The sequence below is a fragment of the Glycine soja genome, chromosome 5 (genome assembly GCF_004193775.1).
Source record: "Glycine soja cultivar W05 chromosome 5, ASM419377v2, whole genome shotgun sequence".
Classification (NCBI taxonomy): domain Eukaryota; kingdom Viridiplantae; phylum Streptophyta; class Magnoliopsida; order Fabales; family Fabaceae; genus Glycine; species Glycine soja.
Window position 1 is genome coordinate 29,509,638 of NC_041006.1, and position 11,385 is coordinate 29,521,022.

Consider the following 11,385-nt stretch of genomic DNA (forward strand, 5'->3'; position numbering starts at 1 on the left):
TATTTAAGCTGTTTTCTCACCTAATAAATGATAAAATGAATTTCAACCGATCATTTGCGTTGTAATCTCGTTTAATCACTGTTAAAACAAAATCTAACCGATCATTCACGCGTAATCTCGGTTAAACCAAAAAAAGAAAAATAATAATAAAATAACCAAAATATCTTAAAAAATAATAATAAAATAATCAAAATATCTTTGAATAAAATAATAAAAAAAAATCAATCGGACATTTTTCTTTGGAAGTTTCCTTGGATCAATTGACTAATAACCAAAGTGAAACTAAGGCTAAAATCAACTCACAAAATCAAGCTTTGTCCGCAAAAAATTACTAAAAACCGTTTTAAGGTCCAACGCCTTAAACGATCTTCTTTGCTTTTATCGATTAACATGGACCGTTCAAAAGCATAAAATCAACATGTAACTTTACAATTTGCGAGAAGTACGTAGGTCTGATTTCCTCTTCGATGGAGGATACGTAGGAGCAAAAACTCCGCTTTTGTCGACCTCGTGAGATGATTAGAGGTCCAACGCCTTAGCTTTCTCACCAAGTAAAATGGATCATTTTAAGGTCCAACGCCTTAAATGACCCCCTTCCAAGTAAAAAGAATCACTTGATCCGCCCCTTTTGAAAGAACTACGTAGATCTGATATCCTTATCACAATTGAGGAATACGTAGGAGCAAGGGAAACACCCTTGTCGACCACAAAAAGATAAAAATACAAAAAAGGCATAAAAAGACATAAAAACATAAAAAAGGGAAAATAAAACAAAATTGAAGTCATATTTGCACACTAGATTAAAGGCTGCCGTCCCTTGTGACGGATGCGTGAGGTGCTAATACCTTCCCCGTGCGTAAATACAACTCCCGAACCTTTCACGATTAAAGTTCGTAGACCACACCTTTCCGGTTTTCCTGACGTTTTCCTCGAATAAACGTTGGTGGCGACTCCGCGCATTTTCCTTTCTTGGAAGACGCACCCGTGAGCCCTCACGTCGCCCTCCCGCCGAAGGGTAGGTTGCGACACCTACCATCACGTAACAAGTCAAAATGATCATTACACAGACATTATGCAATAGACACACTAAAACTCAATCTTATATGCAATATGGTATCATGTTAGTGAAAAACCTCATCGGGCACCTAGGTGTATGTTCCGAAGCAGTCTGCACTTTGCGAAATTTATCAGCAAGTGTACTGAGTCACAGGTAATATAAAACGGTAAGAATCGAGTATCAAATCACAGGGAGTTTGTTTCATTCAGAAAAGCGTTCATTCAATAAGTAAACATTTGTATAGAACCAGGAAATAAAAATAAGCAAAGATATTTTCTGTAATCCTAAAGTTAACTACAAAATTTACTACCTAAAGGTGAGAGATAAATAGATGATTAAAACACTGGGTCCTTCTACTGAGTAACTTTATGTAATTAGGTATTTTTTTTCTCTATTTAAGGTTATTTCTATGTTCTATGCTAAGGGCAACTACCCCAAACCATGATTTCTCGCATGAATGGGCTAATTCTAATTAAACATCGTTCTTGGATCCCTCTTCGAACTTAGCCTAAGCGAATTGCATTAAGATTACAACATATTGGAAACTAAATCTCTGCACTCTGTGTCCAGACATACAGTTCTCTAGCCTGTCCTATCAAGTTCTAAGGATTTAAAACACTTTCCAATGCTAAAAATCCTAACTTTACACACATATGGGGATCAGTCCACAAGCATGTAAGAACTAAATGCAGATAGAAGCGATGAACACATAAAAACAAATTTTAATAGATAGTAAAGAGTTTTACATCATGGCTCAGCAGAATTTCCCAACAAGAGCTTTAGCCTTCCATGGCAAGTTATCACCTTTCAGCTACAATAGGGGGTTTTGGAAGCAAAATTCAGATTACTCAGTGGTGGGGGATGTCTCCTCCACCTCTAGGAACCTAGAAATCACTCTAAAACATAGAATCTTCTTGAAAGCTGAGATCTTTGGTGCTTTCTTGCCTTGTTTTTCCTCTGTTGCGTCTCTCACGTATTCCTTTATTGCTTTCTTCCGAAACCTGTCCCTTTTTTTCGCCAACTTCAGCTTTTAAGAACTTTCTGTCCTTGAAGGCTCGCTTAGTGCCATTTTTGCGCTAAGCGTGAGTTAGTAAATTTTAGCTTAGCGAGCTGGGCACGCTGAGCGCCAGAAAAGATAGATGACTCGCTGGACGAGCTGATGGTGCGCTGAGCGCATGCATGCTTTGCAGATTCTCTTCTAGATTCTCCCAACCCGCTAAGCGAGCTGAGTGCCTCGCTTAGCGGATGTTACTCGCTTAGCGCATATGCCTCGCTTAGCGAGACACCAGCTGCTTTAACCTTCTTATTCTTCATGTTTTCACCTGAAACTGAAGTTGAACCACATTAATTCACAATATATGGAATATCTACTGAGCAAAAATTAAACTAAACACAAAAATATGTACAAACCTACAAAAAGAACCATAAATTGGGGAAAAGAAAATTTTTTATAAAGTTTTTCAATACAAAAGTTAGTCGTAAATGACGACTAACAACTCCCCCAAATTTACAGTTTTGCTTGTCCTCAAGCAAAGAAAGAACAGTTCACTTGTCCTCAAGTGATAAGATCACAGTGGTTATTCAAAGGTGTGTTTGTTCCAAAGAATTCAATCACATGAACACAAGTGGCAAGCAATGCTTTCAACCAACGACTTCTCATAAAGATATGCAGAATTTCAAAGATAGGAACATGATTATTAAGCAATACAAGTGAAATAAGCTAGCAAGCAAGACAGATATCAAGGAAGGTTCATCAAGCCAATGCCTTACGGTCACTGTTTCACTCAAGCACAAGTGTTTAGGCAATTTCTCAATCAACAACCAACACAAGTCCCAACTTTTGAATTTCATCTCATGACATACAATTACAAACACACAATTTGAATCCGAAGGACTTTCTAGGCTTGTAATGAGGCTGGGCTGCAAATAATTCATGGTTTTTCTAGGATGAAAATGCTTAAGTTCTAGGAGAGCATTCATCCTTAGATAAACTCTTTTCCTTTTTATTCCAGCTTCAGTTACTTGCCTTTTTACATTTAAGGCACTTAGCTTCAAATAACAGCCCGCACAACTTTTTATTCTTGAAATTTCTTTTTCTTTTTTCTTTTTATTTTAGCAGCTTTTATTTACTGCTTCTAGAAAAATGTGTGGCTGTTATTTGTCTTACCACTATTATCATTACCCAACAATCTCCCCCAAATTTGGGACAAATTTGCTTTGAACCATAATGCTATCCTACAACCTAAGAAAAGGTAGATGGAGATTATGATGTTACAGGCTCAAGGTTCAGCTTAATCAATAAAAAAAAAACAGGCTCAATATGGGTGCAAGGGATTCATTATTCATGAACAGGGTAAGCTTTTTGGCTAAGTGGCTATTTCCATCAATCATGGCCTTCATCATTTCCGAAATTCATGCATTCATTTAGTATTCAGAGATTCATGCAAAAATCGGTACCCAATGCTAGTCGTTTTCTCACAATTAAAGTTCACACAACTCACCGGGTTGTGGCTAATGATTACCTTCACAATTTACCTGTCAAACCAACTAACATTTTCAGTCATGTCCCTAGTTCATGTTCTTTCTCTTCTAATTACCACATACTTATTCAAAGCAAGTGATCTAAGCATCGCAATTCACTCAATCCATGCAATCGATTAATTCAAATCATACACAAACACAAAATTTTCAAATCAAAGCAAACCACTGCATAATCAATCAAAACTATAAATTGTTCAACAAGCTTTAAAATTTGCTAACTAAATAAACTGAAATATAAAACTAAAATTAAAAACATAAATTGAACATAAATAAAGATCCTGTCATGGCTCCTCCTGTGCTGGTGCAGGCTCGTCCTGACGTGAGGAGGGAGCATCCTGGGCTGGCTGAGATGTCTCCTAAGCTGTTGTGGGCCAGGGGTCCCAGGTGCTCTGTGCTGCTGCCATGTCAGTTGCATAATCTGTGTCTGTAGCGCCATCCTCCTCATCAGCGACCTCCACAAGTGGTGTAGTAACCGGTGAAGTTCGTGGAGTGGCCTCTAGTGTGACCTCTGGAGTAACCTCCAACTGTGGCTGAGGCTCATGGGTTGTAGAAGCCTCACCTTCCCCCAAAGGAGAAGGCTGGACTCCTAGCCAAGCCACCTGGGATGTAAACTCTTCCATACTGATGATGGGTCGATGCTGAGCCAGGTTATGAACACTCTACATCACCAGCCATAAGCCATGGTGAAGGTTCTACAACATCGGCACTGTAAGATCTGAGCTCTGAGCGGAGGTGCTGGCAGGTGTAGGAACTGAAGCTGGAGCTGCTGATGGAGCTGGTGCAAAAGGAGTAGAAGTAGAAGCAGGAGCAGGGGGAGCAGAAGAAGAAGGGCCCTCAAATCCTCGAGCTCGAGCCTTGTAGGTCCCTGGAAATGTGATCGAAGGATCATCCAGGTTTCAACAGTTCTTCTTAATATATGTCAAATTACAGGGTTGAGAGACTCGAAGGTGAGGGAGTCGGATATGACTCCTCTGGCCACACACAAGGCGGTGATGAGGGCTGGGAAGCCGAGCCGAGAGGAGTTTGACTGGGCCATCTGTGAGATCTGGCCTGAGATGAGCAAGCCCAAGTCCATGTCCATCCGCATAACCAGTCCTTAACTAACCTCGCCCGATCCATATTCAGATCGGGCGTGTGAAAGGTGGGGGCGAGGTTAGAATAGGCAGGACACTCCAGGTCTGCGCCAGAGTAGTCAACTCCTTCCTCAGGAGCTTCTAGGGCGCCCCTTCAACATTCAAAACAAATCCGCGTCCTGGAATGCAGAGCTTGGAAGCAAGCTCCTGAGAATCTGGGCACGATCGGCAGAAAATGGAATAAGAAGTGTACTGCTCCCCTAGCTGAAGAACTGATGGCATCTCCAGGAAGGCATTAAGAGAGGTGGCATCAAAGTTGATCAGCTTCCCCCACACTCTGACCTGCCTGGGGGATTTTTCTTCAGGATCATACAAATTCGCATAAAACTCCTTGACCAGGGCTATATCTATGTGCCCATCCATCTGCCTGGTCAAGGCTTTATGCCAGCCTCGCCTCTCGAGCTCCCGGCGGAACTCATCATATTCTGTGACATAAAGAGTGACGTTCCTCTCCGGAAGGATGTTCCGGGAGTGAACATTCTGGGAATGCATCTCCCAGGCAGCCTCAGAAATAAATATGGTAGTGTCGTAAGGCTCCTGGGGTCAGGAAACAGTGGATTTCCTCTTCCTGGAAGCCATCTGCATAAAAAAGAATCACAGGAATCAAGTTAGACAGGTTTTATTTCAAACTAAAATTAGAAAATAAAACAGAAAAACAGATTGGGCGCTTAGTGAGACTGACTCGCTTAGAGCGCCTTATAAAAATAACAACACTCACTTAGTGCACGGGGCGTGCTTAGAACGACAACACAAAAACATAGACTGGCTAAGCAAGGCACACTCACTTAGTTGACACAACACAATGGCTAAGCGAGCAAGGCTTGCTAAGCCTTATTCTTTGATAGAGAGCTAATTGCGCTTAACGAGACTGACTCGCTTAGTGCGACACACCACATAGGCTTAACGCCAGCAGGCGCTTAGCCCAAATTGATCATTGGAACATAATTGGCTTAGCGAGCAGGCTTGCTAAGCCCAATTTCAAAATAGAGAAGAATTTACGCTTAGCGGGACTTACTCGCTTAGGGAATGGACAAAAACTCAGAAACTAAAGTACCTTGGGCTTACTCGCTCAGCCCAAGCTTATTCACTAAAAGAGGCTGGGTGGCTTAGCGAGACTGACTCATTAAGCCATCAACAAAAGACCAACAACCTCTTAGACTCTGACCCAAGCAACACAACTCGCTAAGCGTGGCATGTCGGCTTAGCGAGTTCATACGAACACACAAACAAAATCTGACACTCGCTAAGCCAAAGTGCAGTGGCTTAGCAAGTTCAAATAGACATTCAAACATTCAAACAAAAATGATGAACACACTTAGTGGGACAAGGCCGACTTAGCGAGTTCATCAGAAATTGATGAACTAGCTTAGCAAGCGGGCTCACTTAGCAAGAACATCGAAAATTCCAAAAAAAGTTGGGGCTTTTCAGCCCCCTATCACAGGCCCCTATTAGGACTCAAAACCTAATCAATTCACATCAAAACGACATACATTGCATGCGAAAATAAACCCCTAACAGCATGCTATCTAACAACTAACCAAACAACAGCAAAATCAACACAAAATTGAAACTTTAAAAGCAACTAACATGGCTTCTACCCTAAGGTTCAAAACGAAATTAAAAAGTAAAGTAAGAAGTAAAGTTACTTACTTGGATTGCTAAGTAATGAGGCAAAGGAAGCAAAATAAGCAGAGGAAGAAATGTGAGCACAGTGCAGGGAGTGCGAGAATGCAGATGATGGAGAGTGATAAAAAGTTTGCACAAGAGAAACTGCCCAAGGCAGTTAAGCCTCATTTTTGGCAATTTCAACTACCTCACTTAGCGCGGGCCACTCGCTAAGCGAGCATTCAATGACATTTGAGTTTTCAGAATTTAAATTCACACGCTTAGCGGGACAGACTCACTCAGTCCAATTCAAAAATAAGAAAACCCGAGAAGGATTTGGGCTTAGCGCGAAGGGTACGCGCTTAGCGAGGTCTGCAACTCTGATTGGTCTGCAACTTTCGCTTAGCAGGACATGGGCCAGCTTAGTGAATTAAATGCTTCCTGATGTAGTAGTAGAGCTCACTTAGCGAGACTGTCTCGCTTAGCGTAATTGCAAACCCGAGAGGGATTTGGGCTTAGCGGGCTGACCCGCTGGGCCTAATTCACATGAAGGTCCAGACAGAGAGAGAATTGCGCTTAGCGAGATGACTCGTTTAGCCCAATTCCAAAAGATTAAATTCCAGATAGGTTTTTGGGCTTAGCATAGTGGTTTTGCTTAGCGAGGCCCCATCGGCCAATGAGTAGGGGTTGATGTGCTTAGCGCGAGGAATGACTCGTGCATGCATGATGATTCGCTTAGTGCACAAGGCACCCTGAGCGAGTAGATGAGTGAAAAATTTTATGAGTTATTTTTCATCCACAGCTTCAAAGAAGCTTTGACAACCCCATATCTCTATGCAAAACATGTTGATGACTTACTCAAGCGAACACAAACAAGTTGATTCTAACTATATGCAAAAGCAACAATAAAAAAGAGCTGGGTTGCCTCCCAGTAAGCGCTCGTTTAACGTCATTAGCTTGACACATATTACCTCATATGTCTTGTAAATGCATGAGGGTGTTTAACCTCTCAATATTCCCTCCATGGTACTGCTTTAATCTCTGACCATTTACTATCCATATTTTTTCTAGAGTTTCTGATTGAGGATCAAGTAATTCCACAACCCCGTAGGACTTGACATCTTTGATGATGAAGGGTCCAAACCATTTAGACTTCAACTTGCCTGGAAATAATTTCAATCTTGAATTGAACATCAACACTTGCTGTCCTGGCTTGAACTCCTTTTTGAGCAGCTTCTTATCATGATAGGCCTTCACTTTTTCTTTGTACAATCTTGAAGACTCGTAGGCATTCATCCTCATTTCTTCTAGTTCCAAGAGTTGCAACTTGCTTTTTTCTCCTGCTAAGGACTCATCAAAATTAAGGAATTTCAGAGCCCAGTATGCTTCGTGTTTCATTTCCATAATTAGGTGGCAAGATTTGCCATAAACCATTTGGAATGGCGATAGGCCTATGGGTGTTTTGAACGCGGTTTTGTAAGCCCATAATGCATCATCTAGCTTTCTTGACCAATCTTTTCTCGAGGAAGCCACAATTTTCTCCAAGATTTTCTTCAATTCCCTATTGGAAACTTCAACTTGGCCATTTGTTTGTGGGTGATAAGATTAGGCTACTTTGTGTGTGACATGATAGTGACCTAACACCTTTTGCAGTTGACTGTTACAAAAATGAGAGCCCCCATCACTTATTAGGACTCTAGGCACTCCAAAGCAAGCAAAAATAGTCTTCTTCAAAAACTGCACCACAGTTCTAGCATCATTCTTCGGAGTTGCCACTGCTTCAACCCACTTGGAGACGTAATCCACAGCTACAAGAATATATTCATTTCCAAAAGATGGAGGAAGAGGACCTACAAAATCAATTCCCCAGCAATCAAAGATTTCCACTTCCATTATGTTCTGCAAGGGCATTTCATTTCTCCTAGAGATTCTTCCCATCCGTTGACATTGATTGCAACGAGTAGCATGTTCATGAGCATCCTTGAAGAGTGTTGGCCAAAAGAATCCTGACTGAAAGACCTTGGCTACTGTTTTGTCTCCACTATAATGCCCTCCACATGGTGAGTTATGACAATGCCATAATATGTTCTTGGCTTCTTCCTTTGTTACACATCTTCTCAAAAGGTTCTCAGCGCCGATCTTAAACAAATGCGGATCATCCCAAATATAGAAGCGAGCATCATGTAGGAATTTCTTCCTTTGTTGCCAAGTCAAATCCTTGGGGATGATTCCAGCTGCCTTGAAGTTAGCCAAATCTGCAAACCATGGTCTCTCATTTACCATAAATAGTGATTCATCAGGGAATTCATCTTTTATTTCTAGCTCCTTCAGGGTTATTTCTTCATTGACTAGTCTTGACAAGTGGTCAGCTACCAAATTTTCAGATCCTTTCTTGTCTTTGATAACTAGATCAAATTCTTGGAGTAACAAAATCCATCTGATCAACCGAGGCTTGGAATCAGCTTTATTTAGCAAATACTTGATAGCTGCATGATCTGTGTAGATTATTACTTTTGACCCCACCAAGTATGACCTGAATTTTTCCAATGCATAAATAATTGCTAGCATTTCCTTCTCAGTGGTAGCATAATTGATATGAGCATCATTCAAAACTTTGCTATCATAGTAAATAGTGTGAAATACTTTGCCTTTTCTCTGGCCCAAGATAGCGCCTACAACATAATCACTTGCATCACACATTAGTTCAAACTCTTGGCCCCAATTAGGTGTTGTAATGACGGGAGCGGACACTAGACTAGTCTTGAGAGTGTTGAATGCTTTTAGACAATCTTCATCAAACAAAAACACAACGTCCTTGTTAAGCAAATTGCTGAGCGGTTTGGCAATCTTTAAGAAATCCTTTATAAATCTCCTATAGAACCCAACATGCGCAAGAAAACTTCTTACTCCCTTAAAATTAACCAAAGGGGGCAGCTTCACGATCACATCAATCTTTGCTTTATCTACTTCAATCCCCCTTGCAAAAATTTTATGACCCAACACAATGCCTTCTTGCACCATAAAATGACATTTTTCCCAATTAAGCACCAAGTTGGTTTCTTCACACCGTTGCAATACTCTCTCTAGATTGGATAGACAACAGTTAAAAGAAGAGCCAAAGAAGGAGAAGTCATCCATGAACACCTCAATACATTTCTCCACCATGTCAGAAAAAATTGCCATCATACATCTTTGGAAAGTGGCATGAGTATTGCAAAGGCTGAATGGCATTTGCCTATAGGCAAACACACCAAGTGGACAAGTAAATGCTGTCTTTTCTTGGTCATTTGGATCTACAACAATTTGATTGTACCCAGAATATCCATCTAAAAAGCAATAGAATGATTGTCCAACTAGCCTTTCAAGCATCTGATCCATAAAGGGAAGTGGATAATGATCTTTTCTGGTGGCTTCATTCAGCTTTCTATAGTCAATACACATCCTCTAGCCAGTGACAGTTCTTGTGGGAATTAAATCATTCTTCTTATTCCTTATCATTGTCATGCCTCCCTTCTTGGGAACCACCTGCACAGGACTAACCCAAGCACTATCCGAGATTAGATAGATAAGGCCTGCCTCCAGTAATTTAAGCACTTCTTTCCTCACTTCCTCTTTCATAACCGGATTCAATCTTCTTTGTGGCTGTCTCACAGGCTTATAGTCAGCTTCCATATTGATCTTATGCATACAGTAAGAAGGGTTGATTCCTTTCAAATCATAAATGTCCCATCCAATGGCTGCCTTATGTTTCTTCAATACCTTCACCAGTTGATCCTCCTCTTCCTTCCTTAAAGAATTGCTGATGATCACAGGATTGGCTTCATTTTCTCCCAAAAATACATATTTTAGATGTTCAGGAAGGGTCTTTAACTCTATTTTAGCTTTTTTTGCTGGACTATTTTTTTTAGTTCTTCAAATACCACATGCCCAGCAGGTTTTTCCTCTACACCATCTAATTCCTCTAGACGAGTCTGCACTTTTTTCTCTTCTTCCATTGTCAAACATTCTATAGTTATTCAATGCTTTTTCAAGTGAGGACTGCACACCTTTTCTACTTTAAAATAGGCCTTGTGATCATTTGGGTGCTTCATCACCTCAAATAAGTCAAATGTAACTTTATGGTCCTCCACTCTCATTTCCAATTTACCCTTTCCCATATCTACCACGCAAATGGCAGTTAACATGAAAGGACGACCCAAAATCAAGGGAATTTCAGTGTTCTCTTCAATATCCATTACTACAAAATCTTCAGGGAAAGTAAAATGCTTCACCCTAACCAGAACATCTTCAATCACACCATAAGGCCTGGTAATGGAACGATCTGCTAACTGTAGTGTCATTCTAGTTGGCATAATCTCCAACTCTCCAATCCTCCTGCACATGGAGAGAGGCATCAAGTTTATACTCGCCCCCAAATCAATGAGAGCTTTACCAACAGACACTGAACCAATAGAGCAAGGGATTGTGACACTCCCCGGATCCTTATGCTTGGGTGGAAGGATTCTTTGAATCACCGCACTACAGTTCCCTTCCACCATAATGTTATCACTATGAATGTACTTGCTCTTCTTGGTTAACAAATCCTTCAGAAACTTTTAATAGAGTGGCATCTGCTGTAGGACTTCTCCAAAGGGAATGGTTATCTCCAATTTCTTGAAGATATCAAGGAACCGAGCTAAGTGTCACTCCTTGTCTTTCTTTGATGGCACCAAAGGGTATGGCACCTCTTTCCCTGAGCATGGAATAGCCTCTTTCTTCTTTTCTCTTGCTAGCTCACTATTTGTCTTCCTTTCTCCCTCTTTTTCTCTATTTTTCTCATTTTTTTCTTTTTCTTCATTTTCTTTTTCTTTTTCATTTATTTCTTTCTCACTATCATTTATTTTGTTCTCCATCAGTTGGTCTTCTTCTTTTTCCGTCTCTTCTTGTCCTTCTTCAACTACTAGCTCTTGCTTGTCCTCAACTATCTTTTCCTCATCCTCAACCATAGTTGTCTTTCTGCCTCTGGTCATAACAGCTTTGCATTCTTCTTTTGGATTCTTCTCAGTGTTT

At 40.7% G+C, this 11,385-nt stretch overlaps 2 protein-coding genes across 2 annotated transcripts; both read right to left on the reverse strand.

Annotated features, from left to right (window-relative positions):
- Positions 1–7,308: 7,308 nt before the first annotated feature.
- LOC114411269 lies at positions 7,309–7,770 on the reverse strand. Its single transcript, XM_028375001.1, has one exon. It carries the CDS (start codon positions 7,768–7,770, stop codon positions 7,309–7,311), a length of 462 nt encoding a protein of 153 aa, XP_028230802.1.
- Positions 7,771–10,352: 2,582 nt separating this feature from the next.
- LOC114411270 lies at positions 10,353–10,874 on the reverse strand. Its single transcript, XM_028375002.1, has one exon. It carries the CDS (start codon positions 10,872–10,874, stop codon positions 10,353–10,355), a length of 522 nt encoding a protein of 173 aa, XP_028230803.1.
- Between the last annotated feature and the right edge of the window lie 511 nt (positions 10,875–11,385).